This window comes from Sus scrofa, chromosome 16, assembly GCF_000003025.6.
Source record: "Sus scrofa isolate TJ Tabasco breed Duroc chromosome 16, Sscrofa11.1, whole genome shotgun sequence".
NCBI classification, from domain to species: Eukaryota; Metazoa; Chordata; class Mammalia; order Artiodactyla; family Suidae; genus Sus; species Sus scrofa.
In genome coordinates, this window is record NC_010458.4 from 40,223,300 (window position 1) to 40,243,792 (window position 20,493).

General features: G+C 37.5%; 1 protein-coding gene across 1 annotated transcript in view; it reads left to right on the forward strand.

Annotated features, from left to right (window-relative positions):
* Positions 1–20,493, forward strand: part of ZSWIM6 (zinc finger SWIM-type containing 6) — a 199,881-nt gene that overhangs the window by 117,801 nt on the left and 61,587 nt on the right. The window contains exon 2 of the mRNA XM_021076973.1: positions 8,598–8,954. Coding sequence (XP_020932632.1) covers positions 8,598–8,954 — 357 coding nt within the window. The remainder of the gene's footprint in view (positions 1–8,597; positions 8,955–20,493) is intronic.

Consider the following 20,493-nt stretch of genomic DNA (forward strand, 5'->3'; position numbering starts at 1 on the left):
GGGCATGTGGAGGTTCCCAAGCTAAGGGTCTAATCAGAGCTGTAGCCACTGGCCTACACCAGGGCCACAGCAATGTGGGATCCGAGCTGCATTTGCGACCTACACCACAGCTCACAGCAACGCCAGATCCTCAACCCACTGAGCGAGGCCAGGGATCGAACCCGCAACGTCATGGTTCCTAGTCGGATTCGTTAACCACTGCACTATGACGGGAACTCCGACATTTCTGTTACAGTGATGATAGCAGGCATTCCATAAAAGGAATCCTTGTGGTAGTTTATATACATTGTCAGTTCTTAGCAGTCCTGCAAGATATTAGTAATCCCTTTTTATAGATGAGAAAATCAAGGCTGTTGCTTGCCTAAAGTTATTTAACTGAGATGTATTGGAATTTAAAAAAAAATCTTATTTTGGAAGGTTCTAAGTCTCTAAATTCTGCCTCACATCGTGTTATACTGCATATTCGGTTGCCTCTGACTTTCTTATATAGGGTACGTTTTGCCTTAGGCAAATAATGTGTTACTAAAATAGTTGCCAATATTTTTCCCTCATTAATTGGATTGTTTTGAATACACAGGGAAGTTTCAGTTATGAGGGATCCCATGGGACATTGTAAAACAGTCTCTTTGTAAAAGTGAATACTCTCAGACCATTTAAAATTTTTGATATTTTAATTTAAATTTTAATGAAGGTTTACTTTAAATAGGTTGGTTTACTTTTTAAAATTTTTTTAATTACTCAAATGAATTTATCACATCTGTGGTTGTATAATGATCAGGATGTTTACTTTTAAATAGCTATAAGTATTAACAATTATGAGAGTAATACATTTTATTATAATTTTTTTCATTTATTTTTCTTAATGCTCGGACCAGTTTAATATCTCATCTCTGACCTCTTGGTTATAGGGAGCATTTAGATTATAATGGTAAGCTAGGAATATATACATTTTTTACATCACAGTTAAAGTTAGATATTCTTTACTATTCTATTTACTAAGTTTAGTTAAGTGTGTGTGTATATATATATATATATATATATTTTTTTTTTTTTTTTTTTTTTTTTACGGAAAAGCCTTGTTTAGGCAGAATTCTAATCATCTGAGGTCAGTGATCCCTGAACAAGTAGCAGCATCACCTGGGATGTTGGGGTGGGGCCCTGCAATCTGTAGTATAACAAGCCCTCCATGTGATTCTGATGCACCTTCCAGTCTGAGAAACACAGAGCTGTGTGTTCCACACACCATGAGTGTCAGAGGCTTGTGCGTTCTTGCATCTAACAAATGCTTCTTGAGTGTTTCCTCCAGGACAGTCCTCTGTGACAAGAGTGCTACAGAAGAACTCTGCTGCCCAGATGATGTCACAGACCTCTGCTTCCTTAACTTAGTATAAGAGAGAGGTGACTCTTAGAAATAGTCTTTAGTTTTTAAAGTTGAAGGGTCAAGCTGGGGCTCCAGGGTGTGAGTGGGGGAATTTGACTGAGGCCTGCATTGTCCCTTCTGGGGTCTGAGCACACTTTTCTCCTTACTCCTTGACTCTGGTAAAAAGAATTAGTTTCCAGAGTTCCTTTACTTCAGCTCCTAAAGCAAATAGCCAAGCATTTCTGAAGGTTGTTTTTCTGAAAGCCTCACAGGAAATAAACAGGTAAAAGGATCTTCCGTCCCCTTCCCCTTTAGGGGAAGTAAGACAAAGGTGTGTAGAGGTGCTAGGGGTTGGTGTTTGGACACCAAAGGGCTGAAATAAACTTAATCTGCACTTCAGAAGTTGGGGACCCAGGGTAGAGGCCAAATGAGGGAGGGGTAGAGGAGGGAGCTCTGAATTGTAGGGCAGCATTGGGGTCTCTATAGATGGGGCAAGGGAGCCTAGCTGATCTGATCTTTAAGAAGGGTGGAAATCTGGAACTGCTTTGCTTACGTTAGAGAAGGTTGGCATTAGAGAAAGTGGAATTTAAAAATTGGGGCAAATAATTTAAATTCCTAAGCACTTTGTGGCTTTATAGTTGTACACATAACTCAAATTCTACCTAATTTGTTTATCACCCCCCCCCCGCCCCCACCTCAGCCCACCCAGAATCCGGGGCTGGGCAATGGTTGTTTCCCTCAAATATGCATGTTAAAATACAGAAATAAATTCTGGAAAATTACTTGATGGTAATGATGGTGGGGATGGTGGTGGAGCCCTTACGTACTTCAAGGGATGAAACGAAGTGATGTTTTTGTTGTTTTTTGTCTTTTTAGGGCTGCACCCTTGGCATATGGAAGTTCCCAGGTTAGGGGTCAAGTTAGAGCCACAGCTGCCGGCCTACGCCACAGCCACCACAACGAGGATCCAAGCCTCATCTGCGACCTACACTGCAGCTCACAGCAATGTTGGATCTTTAACCCACTGGGGCCACGAATGGAACTCGTGTACTTGTGGATTCTAGTCGCCTTTGAGCTACAACAGCAACTCCTGTTTCTGGTTTATCTTTTTTTTTTTCTTCTTATTCTAACACATTTTCTTTATAGGTGCCAATTACAGGTGGCTAAATTAGTGGATAAATGTCTTTTTTTCCCCAGAAATAATTTTAAATAACTGTCTAATGCCATTCATACCTAACACAGTTATTCCTAGACCATATGGATCCTTGTATGAAGTAGTATGAGAATCTACATTAACAAGAAAACAAAACCAATACTGAACAGAATGCCTCTGGGAACTCTTGGTTGGGCCTATCCAGTGCATGCTCCGTAAATTTTTATGTTGTTTATATGGTGTGCTGAGGTTTACAGTCTGATCTTTGCATTAATTTGCCATTGTCTTTCTCTCAAATATTAATGAAGTGTAGGAGTGAAGCTGTTCCAAATAGGTATTTTTAAGGTGGACTTCAAAATAAAGGTTTTCCTTTAAAAAATAATTTTTCTGAAAGGTGGAAACTGCTTCATTAATGATCGCTGGCGAAATCTCCTAATGTCTTTCTCTAAGCTGTTTAAGCTTAGTATTAGAAATTAGGGCTAGAGGATTTAATTAGTCAGCTCACAGGATTCAGTTTCTTTAATTTAGAATTTCCCTTTGAGAAAATTATGTAGTTGAAGAAAGAATATCATATTTTAGACAAGGTGGTTTTGAGCTGAGTTTACTGCCTGTATCTTGGGCCATTAACATGTCTATACTGCTGATCTGGAAATTACGCTGGGTTTGAATTAAAACTTTTAGTTTTTAAAATCTGTAACTGCAACATGGTATGTCGGATCGTATGCAGTGGTTCTCAGTTAGGAAAGGTGAAAGTTGAGTTTTGGGGGGCAGTGATGAACTCATATATTTTATATCAGGGCATATAATCAGGTATTAGTTACTATGTGTTTAACCAGTGCATTGAGTTTAGTTAACCAATGAATTCTTTGTTACGAGAGTGTTAAATGTTAACACTTTTGCATCTTTAGATTTAGCTTTAAAAACTTACAAGAAACCTCTTACAACCCTTGCCATTCTTTCAGCCATAACATTACATTGCTTTGGTTTCTGCCTTTAATTTCCTCGGGGGGTCTTTTTATTTAGGAAAAGGGTGAAAGATGTATTTGTGTAAGTGCTACACCAGTGCTTCTGTTAAATTCTTTTTCAACAAAGAATATGTTACTTGAGCACCTCATGCACAGGGTACATATTTTTCTGAAAAGAATGTGCCCCGAAAGAAGTAGTTTTTAGTGTGTATTTATTTCATGTCTACCAGTTTATTTTAGCTAGACATTTTCTAATGCTTTCAGTTTGTAACCATTTTTCAGTTAACTGAGTACATATGCATGTATGCACAAAACGGGCAACCTTTAGAAATTCTTTGTGTATTTTAAAACACTTGTTTCTCCAGTCTGATATCATGGGTCTCCTTGTTATCTTTAAAATGCAGCTGAAATCTAATCTTAAATGCAGAAAATCTGCTTTCAAGGAAAGCTTATTTTAGAACACCAGTGAAGAATTTTGTATTTGCTTTCTAGAAATCTTAAAAAAAAGGAAATCTTAATTAATCCTCATTAATGTGAAATTAATGTAGACGATTTAGTTGTGTTTTCATACGTGAGAAAATTGCCTGTTCAATGTTTCTCTGCTGAGTCTTATAAACTACTGACCAAGGTCCAGGTGCAAACAGGAAAGAGTTTTGGTCTTGTGGACTCCCCTGAAAGGCTCTTGGGGACCTCTGGGTATCCCTGGACCGTGCTTTGAGACTCATTGCATTATAATATTTTAGAAATATCTACGGTTGCTAGAAATATCTTTCCCCTAAAATTTTCTGGTTCTCTGTATGTGAAGGTAACACTCTTTTATGCTTGTTTTCCATGTCACTTCAAGAGCGAGACCCACTTGCCCCAAGATTCCAGTGGCAGTGCTATGGATGAAGGGAATGTATCCAGCACCCCTCCCCTGTTTCTTCAGCTGGGAAGGGAAGGAGAGGGAAATAAAATTTAATGAGCACTTTTACTATGTGCCAGGTGCTTTACATATGTTGTTTCATTTTAATCCCCAAAACAACCTTAGGAGGTATTTGTAGCCACATTTTTGCACAAGAATAGAGCAAGTCTCAGAGAGGTTAAATAGCATACCAAGATCACACAGCATTTAAGTGGACAAACAAAACCTGATCCAAATCAAAGTCTGTTACGAAGGCTTATACAATACTGTGCCTTGGTTTTTGCTTTGTTTTCCTTTAGTTCCTGCAGATTGAGAATGTGAATACTAGCGTCATATTGGGCTCTGTGGTGGCCTGATGACAAAACAGTATAATTGCCCTGTGAGGTTTGCTTTTAGGGATTAACTATCTTTGCCAGCTTATATTTTGTAAAGTCAAATAAAGTACATTTATAAGAAAAGATTTATGTACTTCAGTTTTAGTTGTATGAAAATAGAAGTTAATTCTCTTTTCTTTTTTTCTTTTCTTTTTTTTTTTGTCTTTTTTTTTTTGTCTTTTTAGGGCCCTACTGGCAGCATATGGAGGTTCCCAGGCTAGGGGTCTAATCAGAGCTACAGCCACTGACCTACACCACAGCCACAGCAACGCCAGTTCCGAGCCGCGTCTGTGACTTACACCACAGCTCCTTAACCCCCTGAGCAAACTACCTCATGGTTCCTAGTCAGATTCATTGCCACTGTACCATGATAGGAACTCCCATTATTCATGTTTTACCACAGAGTGCAGCCCTTTTTGTGTCCTCAGGTCTGTCATATAGAATAGCTGACTATCTCAGAGGATTTTGCATTTACAGCCCCAGAAGAGGTGGTCGTCCGGGATTGTTAGAACTCTTTGACAGTCCATTCACAGGAACATTATTTTGTTTCAAGTCACCCATACCTAAGGGATAAGAACATTGTGGGGTGGTGAGGAGAGAGTTGGGGAGGGGGAGAATGTTATAATCCTCTAGGGATCTTCGAAGGAAGAATATTCTCCTTGTTTCTTCTGTGGGTGCTCTGTATGATTTTGAACCCAGAGAGAGTGGTTGTGGGAATTTCCAAGAAGTTTTCTCAAATCAGAGAGGCAGAAATTCTTGACCACACAATCCTGACATGAGGCTTGATGGACCTCTTACATATTGACTCAATATTGTGTTGTCTTAAAAAGTAATATACCTTCTGTCCTCTTAAGTGTGTATGTAGTTTTCTTGTCCAAAGGAAAGCCTTTTTACCTCTAGCAGCTTCAACTATACCAATCTAAAAATAAGGGGTAAATTCCCCAAGGAGGCCTCTGATTATTCAGTAGCTGCCACAAAGCTAGTCAAATTAGAGATGCAGCTGACCTGAGGGTAAATAATTTTCTATGAAAAAGGGTAGCAGTAGAGGAGAGGTATCATTGTGATAGCTGATAGTGGGCGGGTGGGGGGGGAAGTAGCCAAAAGAGTCCCTTTAAAAGATACTGCCACCTGCAGTTGTCTGTTACAGGGAGTACTGTTTCACTCACTTGGTAACACCCTAAATTGTCAGCTGATTAGGAAGGCAGGGTAGAACTTGAAGCATTTGGAAATAACTCCCACAGAAATGGAATATAAGGGAGTTTGGGTACTTAAAACGTAGAATTACTTGGAAAATGAACATTAATGAAATGCCTTCATCTTTGATGGTATCATACTAATGAAGTATACATTATAAGACATGAATGTGTTTATTGGTGCCTTCACATATCTTTTGAATTAAATTTCTTTGGAGCTCACAATATAGTTTACTTTAAAAAAAATTTTATGAGAGTAGTAAATATTCAGTGTAACGAAATTGGCTATTATGTGGGGTTTTCCCCAGGCATAACTGTATGAAAGCAGGATGCATTGTACTTTAGTCCTGACTTGTATACCTCACATGAGTGAAGAAAGTCAGTTTTGGAAAACTGTTTGAGGTTTTGCTGAGGTCCTCTTTAATAGTTAAATCAGTCTCTTTTGAAATACCTGTTTGCACTATAGCTTTGTAGACTAAATAACTACCAAGTCTGATCTTTCTGATACTCCTTTGCCTGTGATTGGGGAAGTTCTCCAGTATCCCTTTGGTGAGAGACAAAGATATTGACTTAGTTGGTAAGGAGAAATAAAATAGTGTTAAGCTGTGAGGGATCAATTTTATAAATGGTTAGTTTATGATAACTATCTTCCTATAGTGACAACTAGTTTCTTTGTACACGTGTATATGTGACAAGTGGAAAATAGATCCTTTGCACTAAATGTGCAGAATATACTTGGAAAACTTTAAGGGCTATTTTTTGGGGGGGGGGTCCTTAATGTGTGCCTGTCCCATGGGTTTTTAATTATTGTAAGCTTTTAGTGCACTCGTGTATATAAGGCAAAACTGCTCTTATTTTTCATTTCTGAAATTCTCTTGGGTATTTACTTATTATATTACTTTTTCCTCATGAGAAAATACTTAAAATTTTTTTAATGTGATTACATTTCCTATGTGTCTTTAATTGTAGTTTTCAAAAAAAACCCCAAAAAACAAAACACAAAACTTCTTGACCAAAAGAGATGGGAGAGACTAGAATATCCATTTGGGAACAGGGATAATCCTGAAGAACACCAAAGGTTATTATATTACAGTTCTCAGAATTTTTTATTGTGAAGCAATAATGGTAACTTGATTTTTGGGAATGCACATTTAAAATTGATTAATTTGGTAAAAAAATACTATAGCTCTTTTCTCTTTCTACTATGTTACTGAAATATAAATTACCAAGATGAAGTCATATTATTCTGAAAGATTTATTATAAGTTGAATAATGTTTCTTCCAATTCCCTGGCCTGAAGGAACTCCCCCATTGAAGGAGACTGTAAGTGGGGTTCAGATGCCCTGTATGTGAACTCTAGGCATCATCTGGTTGTCATTCTCATGTCACATCTCTGCAGCTCTTAAATGCAGCACACTGTCCAGAGTTTCCACATGGTAAAAATCCTTCTCTTTGTGAATGAAGGAGAATCTGGAGAAATAGTGGCCTGCTAGGTCAATTTCATTCAGTAGCATAGATAGTAGAAGGCGGGGGTGAGGGTCAGAGACTTCATTACATTTGTAACATTCAAGTTTCTGTCAGGTACTTTAAATCCTGAGGTAAATTTGTGGCCCAGAAGTTTCCAAAGAGCTTCCTCTTAATGTTTATCACTGGCTTCTACATGTGGCTTTCAGAGAGAGTAGGCAGAAATAAATGGGTATGCCCCCCAAAATTTGTGAGAAGGTTAGGGAGAAGGAGTGAGAAGGACTTATGCCCTGGCCAGACAGGACAGGACTGACTGGTGGCAGTGGCATGGGAAGCAGTTTTCAGTTGGCTATGAGCTAGAGCCAGAGCTATCAAAGAGAGAATTGCTACCTTTGGGGGTTGAGTGTTTCATTTCTGGATCCGTATAAGCTGTGGTTGAATTCTATTGGTCAGGGAGGTTGGGGAAGATTCTTGGGTGGTCCTAAGTTTAAGCTACAAGGTTTCCAGTGCCTCTTGCCACTTGGTGGTTTGGTGATCATGTGTGCATGCGAGCTTGTTTAACATTAACAGCCTTACATCTGTGAAGCTTTACTCATTGTGAGCTACTTCTGCTGTGGTATGCATGAGATTTGGTGGGCTTTGCAGTTCCACCAGCACACACTGTTCAGAGACATTGCTATACTGGGACTGCCTGGAATAAAAGTGGAAGGAGGGGAGAAGTTTGTGGAAAAGAAAGCCAAGCAGGCCTACTCTTTTAAAATATTTTTTTGAAAAGGGATAGGATTGGGAGATGGAAAAGAAAACTATTGATCCTAGGGGATTTTGGTCAGATATGCCATAGACTATTGATGGTTTATCAGCATTGTTATCTAGGTATAGGTATGATGTGTGTGTGTGTGTGATGGTATTGCAAAAGTATTTCTGTATGGTTGTGTAAAATACTTCAACAAGTATTTCTGTATGGCTGTGTAAAATATTTCAGCATGTCTGTTGAATACCATTTATTTTTTACTTTCAAGGTACAAGGAGAGGAAGCTTTGAATGGACTGAATGTTTTTATTTGAAAATAAAAGCTGTCATATTTTTTCTTGCTGCTGTCAAGTACTGAATGTTTCAAAGAATTAAAATATTTTCTAGCATCTAAATACAGAAGCTGAACTCTCTCTTCCCTTTCTTTCACATAGGTTTCCACTTGAGTGGCACAGTAACAGAACCTGCAATACAATCGGAGCCAGAAACTGTTTGCAACGTGGCCATCAGCTTTGATCGTTGCAAGATTACCTCAGTGACCTGCAGCTGTGGAAATAAGGACATATTTTATTGTGCCCATGTTGTGGCATTGTCTTTATACCGCATCCGCAAGCCAGATCAGGTCAAATTGCATCTTCCCATTTCAGAGACTCTCTTTCAAATGAATAGAGACCAGCTTCAAAAGTTTGTACAGTATTTGATCACAGTGCACCACACAGAAGTTTTGCCAACTGCTCAAAAATTAGCAGATGAAATTCTTTCCCAGAATTCAGAAATCAACCAAGTTCATGGTGAGTATAGACATTCATTCTTTAGATTGTGTCTCTGGGTTGTTTTTCTTTTATAAATTTGATTTTTCTGCATAAAAATGAGATAAATATGAATTAAGTCATCAGTGTTGCTCTTAGGTAGCTGAGAGTTTAAGTTTAGTTTCACATCCTAAAACATTTCTTTTGACATGTTTTGTGCATTTACTAGATATCAAACCTTTTGTGCTCAAATGAAAATCTCATTTTTTTAATGCTTGGCTCTTATACTTTGATACTTTGTAAAATTTCATCAAATACTCAATGTTAGTTAATTGTAAACACTTAGTCATTTAATTCACTTTTACCCTCTGTTGTCAGTAAACTGGCTTGTGCATATTCAGAATTTTTTTTCATTTTTTTTAAAGATGTATGTTCCAAGGAAGGAGGTTTCTGATATGATGTGTTATATTAAGAAAATATCGGAGTTCCCCTCGTGGCACAGCGGAGGCAAATCCAACTAGGAACCATGAGATTGCGGGTTCGATCCCTGGCTTCGCTCAGTGGGTTAAGGATCTGGCATTGCCATGAGCTGCGGAGTAGGTCGCAGACGGGGCTTGGATCTGGCGTGGTTGTGGCTGTGGCTGGCAGCTACAGCTCCAATTAGACCCCTAGCCTGGAAACTTCCATATGCAGGTTCGGCCCTAAAACGACAAAAAAAGAGAAAATATCTTAATATGAGTTCCTGTCCTGGCTCAGTGGAAATCAATCTGACTGGTAACCTTGAGGACGTAGGTTAGATCACTGACCTTGATCAGTGGGTTAAGGATCTGGCATTGCTGTGAGCTGTGGTGTAGGTCACAGACACAGCTCAGGTCCCACGTTGCTGTGGCTGTGGTGTAGGCCAGCAGCTACAGTTCTGATTCAACCTTAGCCTGGAAACCTCTGTATGCTGTGGGTACCGCCCTAAAGACAAAAAAAAGAAAAGGAAGGGAGGAAAGAAAGAAAATATCTTATTCTTGGAAAAATATTACAATTTGTTTAGAGAGAGTTTAGGATATGACTGTTACTGTATATAAGACATTTCAAAGGGTTTCTTTCAAATCTTTTATATGCTGAACATGTTATCTCTTGTGTAAATGCATGTATCACCTATTTATTTTGTGAATTGCAAATATGTTAACTCACAAGAATATATGTGAAAATTTTCAGAAATATATCCACACTGATTTCAGATAGTACATTAATATAGAATTAATAGTATTGTTAAATTATAGGCTCCTGTGCTTTTAAGACATTTAGACATAATTTTTAAAATATTTTTAACTCATGTTGCAACAGAAGAAAGGGTGGGGGAAAAACTGTAATTGTAATGTATACATGTAAGGATAACCTGACCCCCTTGCTGTACAGTGGGAAAATTAAAAAAAAAAATTTTTTTTTAAGAAGTTGAAGAATGTAACACGGTTTTGACTAAGCAGCTGTATGTAATATTCTTACATTTCTTTAGTTATAATGATTTAACATATAGGACTAGATACTCAGCTGTATCCTTTTAGGCTTTCTTCAGAGTCCTTCATATGGTAAATATAAATGTTCACAGTTTAAGATCATTTCTTAAAAACTTTTAAAATTGTGAGATTGTAACAAATTAAAGTGCGTAAAATACGAATGTTCAGATTAGCAAAGTAAACCAACACTCAGGCCAAGAAATAGAGCATTCTTAGCGCTGGGTTCCACATGCCCCCTCCTAGTCCATCACAAGCTCATTCCTGTTCCCCATGGTAATGACGGCCTGATTACCCCATGGTAATCACTGCCTTGGTGGTTTGTATTTTGATGTAGACATCATTAATCACTGGTTTAGTCTTACCGAATTTTAAAAATTATTTATCTGACTTTCTTCACTCAAAATCATGTTTATAAGATTTACACATCATTTCATATACCCTTGGTTCATTTATTTTCATTGCTCTAAAGCACTGTTCAATAGAAATAGTGTATTAAAAAGCAAAAAAAAAAAAAAAAAAAGAAATGCAGTGTGAGCTATATGAATAATTTAAAATATCCTGTTGGCTTCATTTAAAAAGAAGTAAAAATAATATTTTATGTATCTCAATGTGTCTAAAAATCAGTTCAACAATATTCATTAAATGGTGCAAAATTCATAAATATCAATTCAACAAAAATAGTAACATATTTTACTTCTTTTTCATATTAAGTCTTTGAAAATCTGGTATCTGTTTTATACTTACAGCACATCTCAAATCAAACTCTAGCCACACCTAAGTGTTCAGTAGCTGCATGGCTAATGACTACCATATTGAATGGCACAGCTCTGTAGAGTATTCATGGTTTATTTGTCCATAACACTGTTGATGAACCTTGTTTTCAATAGAGTTGCTGTGAACATTCTTTTACAAGTCTCCTGGTGCCGGATGATACTTTTAACATGTCTTTTATGTCATGGGAAAATCCACATAACCATATTTCTTCTAGGCTCCGCATATTGGGGCTCAGCCTTATTAAAAGTAGCTGTTATAAGGAATGTATAGCATTTTACTTGATAAGAGTTAGCCAGGGTTAAATAACAGGATCATAAACAGCTCTGCCACAGCAGTACATTAGACCCACCAAAAGCACATGCACTCAAGGACTTCTTAAGTAGGCTTCTGCTCTGTCATATCATCTGCCCCAATGATGTTGCCTTGTGAAAATTCAGACCAGCTGTCATTCAGAGATTTCTCAGAAGCCTACTTGTGACTTTTTATTAAATTGTTCAGTGAAGGAAGAAAATAGGATATACCATCTCCTCAAAAAAAAAAAAAATTTTTTTTTAATGGCTGTACCTGTGGCATATGCCAGTTCCCAGGCCAGGGATTGAATCTGAGTCAAAGGTGTGATTTTTCTTTTTTTTTTTGTCTTTCTCTGGGGCTGCACCCACGGCATATGGAGATTCTCAGGCTAGGGGTTTAATTTTGGAGCTGTGACCACCAGCCTATGCCAGAGCCACAGCAATGCAGGATCAGAGCTGCTGCATCTGCGACCTACACGACAGCTCACGGCAACGCCAGATCCTTAACCCACTGAGAGAGGCCAGAGTTCAAACCCACAGCCTCATGGTTCCTAGTTGGATTTGTTAACCACTGAGCCACGGCAGGAACTCCTCAAAGCTGTGATCTGTGCGGTAATGTTGGATGCTTAACCCACTGTGCTAGGCCAGGGATTAAACCCACACCTCTGCAGCGACCCAAGCTGATGCAGTTGGATTCTTAACCTACTGTGCCACAATAGGAACTCCCCATTTCTTCAAACTTCTATGCACTCTCTCTTTTTCCTTTCTAAAAAATTCTTGTAATTCATTAAGGTCACTTTTTTCTTTTGGTTTTAAGTTTAACCAGAGGTCTACATCAACAATCAGTTGTTTGTTTTGCATTTGTCTTCCTTTTGAAGCCCCCAAAGTTTCTTATCTAAAAGCTTTTTAAACCCATTTCTGTATTTAAATAGTAGGACTAACTAAATAATCTAAAGTTGGATGTGACAAGGTGTTCACATGACATATGTCTTTCAGATTTTCTAAAATTAGAAGAAAAAGATGTCTAAGGAGATATCAAGGACAATACAAGTTAGCTTTAGACTTACCATGATTTTCAGATACCTTTTGTATGAGAACAGCTTCACAAGAGCAGTGAACTTGAGCAGTTTTACCCTGCCAGCTTTTTCTCCACTTAATTTATCATCAGATTTGTTCCTAGCTTGGAAATGGGCCAATTACACAAGCTGCCTTACTGCCTTCCATTCTAGTGTGACAAATGGTGAAAAAGAAGAGAGGTAGAAAGCAGGCCATGACCTTAAGTGATGAAATGGGAAATCTGCTCCCTGGAGGGTCTTATTTTAACTGTTAGATCGATGACTTGGTAGGGGGTGGGATTAAAAATGTTTTGCAGTTATTTGACTGTGTTGTCCCACCTGCCTTCAGACCTCTCTAGCATTAAGCATTCTCTAGCTGATTTTTTTCCTTATAACTCATTTTTAAAGCGGTATTTTCTTCTATGGTTTTGTGGATGCATTTTTTTTCTTTGAGAAAAATGTCTTGAACATGAATATTGGAAAGAATTTATTTCTCTGTAAGGAAAAGCATCACTTTTACCTTGCTAGATGAATAGGATTTAGATTTTCTTCATAGGTATCTTAAAGAGAATGAGATTTAGTTTATCTAAATCCTTTTTAAAAGAAAGTCATAATAAAGTTTTTAAGTAAATACAAACTATATGAAACTGTAAGTTTTTCTTTTGCCTCATGAACTTATCATAATGCTTCTTAAAATTCTATTAGTTGCTTTACTTACTATTTTGAAAAATATTATTTTTAAAAGAATTTTATGCTGAGGAATTAAAAGTTTTTTCAGATCTGTTTCAGGCATCTTGTTTCTTACAATTTCTTTGTTAACTAGATATTGCAAACTTATATGTAACTCTAATAGTTGCTAGACGGAGAAACTAAGAATGGGTTAGTGACTTAAACAGAGTCACAGATTGAGTGAAAGTAGTTGGAATATAGACTTAGTCATCATAATAGTTCAGTCCTTGTCAGTTTTTACATTTCATTTTGTTTTCATAAAACTTCCCATGTAATTATTATTAGAATAAAATCAATCATTGTATGCTAAATAGTGGATCAAAGATAGTTAATTAATGTTAATGGCCTGGCCCAAGGAGATTGCCAGTTGTAGTTTTGCTTTCATAAGAAAAATTGTTTGTCTTGTTTTATAATAAAACTTTCTAGCTTCCATATTCTTAGAAAAGAGGCTTTTGTCCTTGCTAAATATTTATCTAGAAATGTGTTGATTTCTAATTGCTAACCTACTCTCTTGGTTAATTCAACTCAGCCTTTTTTGATTCTTTACACTTCTTATTAAAGGAGCTGTATTATAAATTTATAAATTGTGGTATAGGGACAGGACATTGAATTTGAAATCTGGAGGCCTTAGAGTCCAGTATTGTCTCTGCTGTGTATTACCTGTTTGACCCTGGTTAAGACTCATTTTTTTCTCATTTAAAATGCTCATAACCCTCACTAACAGTGTTGGAAAAATTTAAATGATATAATATGTATGTATGTAAAATATTAAAGACAAGATAGAGTTTTATCTTATATTGGGGTATCCAAACAAACACACTCTTATTACCTAGAGTCAAATCTTTGAAGTGTATGCCAAGTACAAATAGTTATTCTGTGAGCCAACTGACTTTTTCTTTTCTAAGCAAGATACTGTATCATCTTCTCAGTACAATGCCTATTAAATTACCAATGGCACTTTACAGAACTAGAACAAAGAAAAATTTTTAATTTGTATGGAAATACAAAATACCCAGAATAGCCAAAGCAATCTTGAGAAAGAACAGAGCTTGGAGAAATGAGGCTCCCTGACTTCAGACCATACTACAAAGTTACAGTCATCAAAACTGTGTAGTACTGGCACAAAAACAAACAAAAAGATCAATGGAACAGGATAGAAAACCCAGAGATAAACCTACACACCTATGGTCAATTAATCTATAACAGAGAGGCAAGAATATAAAATGGAGAAAAGACAGCCTCTTCAATTAGTGGTGCTGGAAAAACTGGACAACTACATGTAAAAGAATGAAATCAGAACATTATACTACATGCAAAAATAAACTCAAAATGGATTAAAGATCTAAATGTAAGGCTGGATACTGTAAAATTGTTAGAGGAAAACATAGGCAGAACACTCTTTGATATAAATTGTAGCAATTTTTTTTTGGATCTGTCTTCTATGACAAAAGGAATAAAAGCAAAAATAAACAAATGCCCTAATTAAACTTAAAAACTTTTGCATAGCAAAAGAAACTATCAACAAAACGATAATTCTTCCTATGGAATAGGAGAAAATATTTGTAAATGATGTAACTGACAAAAGGTTAATATACAAAATCTATGAACAGCTCATACAACTCAGTATCAAAAAATATATAAACAACCCAGTCAAAAAATGCAAGGACCTGAATAGGCATTTTTCCAAAGAAGACATACAGATGGCATACAAAAAGAGAAATGCAAATTAAAACAACAATGAGATATCACCTCACATCTGTCAGAATGGCTATCATTGAATTTCCCTCTGTGGCACAGTGAGTTAAGAATCTGACTATAGCAGCTTGGGTTGCTGTGGAGGTGTGGGTTGTTCCCTGGCCTGATGTAGTAGGTGAAAGGATTTTGTGTTGCCAGAGCTGTGATGTAAGTCACAGCTGCAGCTTGGATTCAGTCCCTGGCCAGGAACTTCCATATGCTGAGGGTTTGGCCATTTGAAAAAAAAAAAAAAAGCTATTATCAAAAAGTCTAGAGAGAACAAATGTTGGAGAGATGTGGAGAAAAGGGAACCCTCTCATGTATTGTTGGTGGTAATGTAAATTGGTGCAGATGCTGTGGAAAACAATGTGGAGGTTCTGCAAAAAACTGAAAATAGAGGTATCATATGATCCACTCCTGGCTGTATATCCAGAAAAAATGAAAAAAACACTAATTTGAAAACACAGGTGCACCCCAGTGTTCATAGCAGTACTGTTTATTTAGAATAGTCATGATGTGGCAGCAACCCAGTTGTCATCAACAGATGAATGATTAAAGAAGTGGTATTTATATATACAATGGTATAGTACTCAGCCATAGAAAAGAATGAAATTTTGCATTTGCAGCAACGTGGATGAACCTAGAGCCTGTTATGCTTACTGAAATAATTTGACAAGAAAGACAAATACTCTGTGATATCACTTATATGTGGACCTTAAAAAAATAATACGAACAAATGTATGTAGCAAACAGAAACAGGCTTACAGATACAGAAAACAAACTAGTGTTACCAGAGGGGAGAGGGAAGAGGAGAGGGGCAAGTTTAGAATATGGGAGTAAGTGGTATAAACTACTATGCATGAAACAGATAAACAATAAGGATATATTATATGGCACAGTGAATTATAGCCATTATCATGTAATAACTTTTAATGGAGTATAATCTGTAAAAATACTGAACCACTATGCTGTACACCTAAAGCTGTTACAGTGTAAATCAACTACAAAAAAAGTAGCAGTATCATTTTTTTTAATTCCACTTTGTTCTTAGTAGGAACTTGGAGATTTATTCCTGTACACATACATGCTCCAGATCTAGCAGTGAGTGACAGTTGGAGTCATTGATAGAGGCCTCATGTCATATCTCCCTTCATTTTATTTCCCTGTGATGATCATGTTCATTGTAATCAGGCTTGCATTAGCAACCAGTTTTTGCAGTTATCCTAGGGAGATGATTTGGTTATAAACATTATCCTTTCTATTGTAGAACATTCTGGCATTGACTTTTGGTAAAACAAAAGTATGGCCTACTGGTGATCAATATAATTAGCAAACCTATAGTAGAGAATAGAAGTTGCTTTAAATATGTATCTCAGTGTACAGTCGTGTGAAACTTCAAAGTAAAAAAAAAAGGAGATTGCATGTTGAAAAAAAATGTATAGGGAGTTCCCGTCGTGGCTCAATGGTTAATGAATCTGACTAGGAGCCATGAGGTTGCAGGTTCAATCCCTGGCCTCTTTCAGTGGGTTAAGGATCCAGCGTTGCCATGAGCTGTGGTGTAGGTTGCAGACGAAGCTCTGATCCTGCATTGCTGTGGCTCTGGCATAGGCCAGTGGCTACAGCTCTGACTGGACCCCTAGCCTGGGAACCTCCATATGCCACGGGAAGTGGCCCTAGAAAAGGCAAAAAGACCAAAAAAATAAATAAAAATAAAAATAAATCGTATAGTTGTATAGAAATACGTGAAGATAAAAAGACAAGCCTCCTTGGCTTCTCCCTTAGCTCTCCCCTTAGTCTCCAATAGCTCCCTTATTCCACCAAGGCAACTACTGCTAACAGTGTGGTTTGTAGTCTTTGAGACAGCTTTTTGTTGTTGATTTTTTTGTGTGCACACATGTGTATGTAATTTTAAAAAACTCTTTGGGAAACATTTTTTTTTTTGCAGTTTTCTTTTTTCTCAATATATCCTGAATCTCTTCTCATATTAGTGCAAATAGGTCTGTTAACTGTTTTAAATATTGTGTAGTATTCCATAGTATGAATATATTTAACCATTAACCTACTGAATATCGTGGCATTTTCATTTTTTTCCTACTTTATGCAGTACTTCTGTGACCATTCTTTGTGTATGTGTGACTTTGTGCAAGTGACTTTGTAACAGGTTCTTAGTAGTATAAGTGGTAAAATAACTGGTTTTAGCTTTTTGGGTTTGGTAATTACTGCCAAATTTCCCTCCAAAATTACAAGTTTTACTCAAGTTTTATTTTATTTTTTAAATTTATTTAAAAAGTTTAAAAGTATAGTTGATTTACAGTGTTGCGTCCATTTCTGCAGTACAGCAAAGTGAGCCAGTCATGCATATATATATACACATTGCTTTTCTCATATTGTCTTCCATCATGTGCTATTACAAGAGATTGAATACAGTAGGACCTCATTGCTTATCCATTCTAAATGTAAGAGTTTGCATCTGCTAACCCTGACCTCCCAGTCCATTCTACTCCCTTGCCCTCCACCTTGGCAACTACAAGTCTGTTCTCCATGTCTATGAGTCTGTTTCTGTTCTGCAGATCGGTTCATTTGTGCCACATTTTATTTTATTTTATTTTTTTGTCTTTTTTTGCTATTTCTTGGGCCGCTCCTGCAGCATATGGAGGTTCCCAGGCTAGGGGTCCAATCGGAGCTGTAGCCACTGGCCTACACCAGAGCCACAGCAACTCGGGATCCGAGCCGAGTCTGCAACCTACACTACAGCTCACGGCAACGCCGGATCGTTAACCCACTGAGCAAGGGCAGGGACCGAACCCACAACCTCATGGTTCCTAGTCGGATTCGTTAACCACTGCGCCACAACAGGAACTCCTGTGCCACATTTTAGATTCCACATATAAGTGATATTATATAGTATTTGTCTTTCTCTTTCTGACTTACTTCACTTAGTATGAAGAGTCTCTCATTGCATCCACGTTGCTGCACATGGCATTATCTTGTTCTTTGTAATGGCTGAGTAGTATCTCATTGTATATATGTATCATATCTTCTTAATCCATTCATCTATCATTGGACATCTAGGTTGTTTCCATGTCTTGGCTTTTGTGAATAATGCTGATATGAAGATACAGGTGCATGTATCTTTTTAAATCGTAGTTGTGTCTGGATACCTACTCCAGAGTGGGATTGCTGGATCATATGTTCTGTCTTTAGTTTTCTGAGGTACCTCCATATTGTTTTCCACAGTGGTTGTACCAGTTTATATTCCCATCAGCAGTGTAGGAGGATTCCCTTTTCTCCACACCCTCTCTGGCATTTGTTATTTGTAGACTTATTAATGATGGCTATTCTTACTGGTGTGAAGTGGTACCTCATTGTAGTTTTTGATTTGCTTTTCTCTGATAATTAGTGATGTTGAGCAGGTTTTTATGTGCCTGCTGGCCATCCATATGTCTTCTTTGGAGAATTTTTCCATAATATGATTTAAATTTCTTCTAAAAATTGTCATGTACACACTATCATCTTCTCATGAAAAAAAAAACATTTCATTTTAGCAAAAAGAGAAGTATTCTTAGTACTTATGTCTCATTTTTTTAAGTTTTTAAATTTTTTTGTGTGTTTTTAGGGCCACACCCATGACATATGGAGGTTCCCAGGCTAGGGGTCTAATTGGAGCTGTAGCTGCCAGCCTACGCCAGAGCCACAGCAACGCGGGATCCAAGCCATGTCTGCGACTTACACCACAGCTCACGGCAACACCGGATCCTTAACCCACTGAGTGAAGCCAGTGATCGAACCCGCAACCTCATGGTTCCTAGTCGGATTCGTTAACCACTAGCCACGAGGGGAACTCCTACTTATGTCTCTTAATTGGGAGGAGTCACGTCTCTGGCCCATCAGGTATTTGATAAGGTGATGTAGAAGCAGCCCTTTATCCTTTCATCTCCAAAGCCTTCCCTTATACCCTATAGTCATCTCTGACACTACCTCAACTATCCTAATTTTGGAAGAATTGTTACCAAATGTGATCAGTTTCTTCACCATCCCTCTCTCCTTTACTGACCCTAAGTCTCTCCATGTCAGCTAGATGGGCTTACTATTCCCATCTCCCTGACTGTGGTTCTCATACCTTCCACTGTTAAGAGTGTTCAGAGTGTTTAAGAGCTTAGAAGTTAGACAGCCTACGTTAGAATACTGGTCTCTTTGCTTTCTAGCTCTTTTACTACAGGCAAGGACCTGAATCTCTTCAGGGTCTTCAGGGCTCAGTTTTGTTATTTGTAAAACATAGTCAATAAAAAGTGCATATTTCATAAAGTCAGGAGTTAAAAGGGGGTAAATTTGGGTTACTTTTATCTCCATCATTGTGATGTGGCAGTTGACGTGAGTCTTCAGCATGCAGTGGTAGATAGTTGAGGAAAATATTTGTGAACTGTTTCTTTTTTAAGAAAATTTTTAAAAATAATCTGAGCAGGAGTTCCCGTCATGGCACAGTGGTTAACGAATCTGACTAGGATCCATGAGGTTGCGGGTTCGGTCCCTGCCCTTGCTCAGTGGGTTAACGATCCGGCGTTGCCTTGAGCTGTGGTGTAGGTTGCAGATGCGGCTCGGATCCCGAGTTGCTGTGGCTCTGGCGTAGGCCGGAGGCTACAGCTCTGATTCGACCCCTAGCATGGGAACCTCCATATGCCGCAGGAGCGGCCCAAGAAATAGCAAAAAGACAAAAAAAAAAAAATAATCTGAGCAAACTATTCTTCAACCTTGCAAACATAATAGATCTCTTAATAAATCTAAAGAGTCAGATTATGTAAAAATGAGACCTTCTGAGGACTTTGCATTTAAATATTTATATTTTTGTACCAAGTGATTGCTAATACATTAATATACTTGTTAGCTAAGTAATGGAAAATAGCTTGTTAGGTGGTCTGTGCTTATTATACTCTTCATTTTTTACATGAGCAATTGGTGAATGTACAAATAATTTATTGCGTTTTATCCATATAAATATGTGATTATCTTTGTACATGAGTAAGTATATTTTTGAACTTCTGAAGTAAATTAAATGATAATAAGAAAAGAGTAATAAAGTCAGGTGAGAGGAAGATAATAGAGGAGGGGCTATAAACCCTGACAAGGCTATTTGAATTCCCTGAGACACGTCCTGATTACAGTGCTACTTATTTATTTCCTTGAGATTTAGCTAACGGGAAGGTGGCTTGTTACAGGAGCAGGGCATGCTGCATGCAAGGACTCTCTCTGTCAATCGAAGAATAGCCTCCAGGATGAGAAAAACAAGTTGTCCTCTTAACAGCTCTTGGAGAGGATGCCACATTGTATCATGGCAGTAGAATTACATGGACTGCTCTTTGAGAATAGGGGATTGAGAATCTAGCTGTTTCAACTACCACAAAATTGTACATTGAAATGAAGGTATTAATATTGCCTTGAAATGGGGATTTAAGTAAGAATAAAATTTACTTTTCTCAATTGTATGTTTATTCCA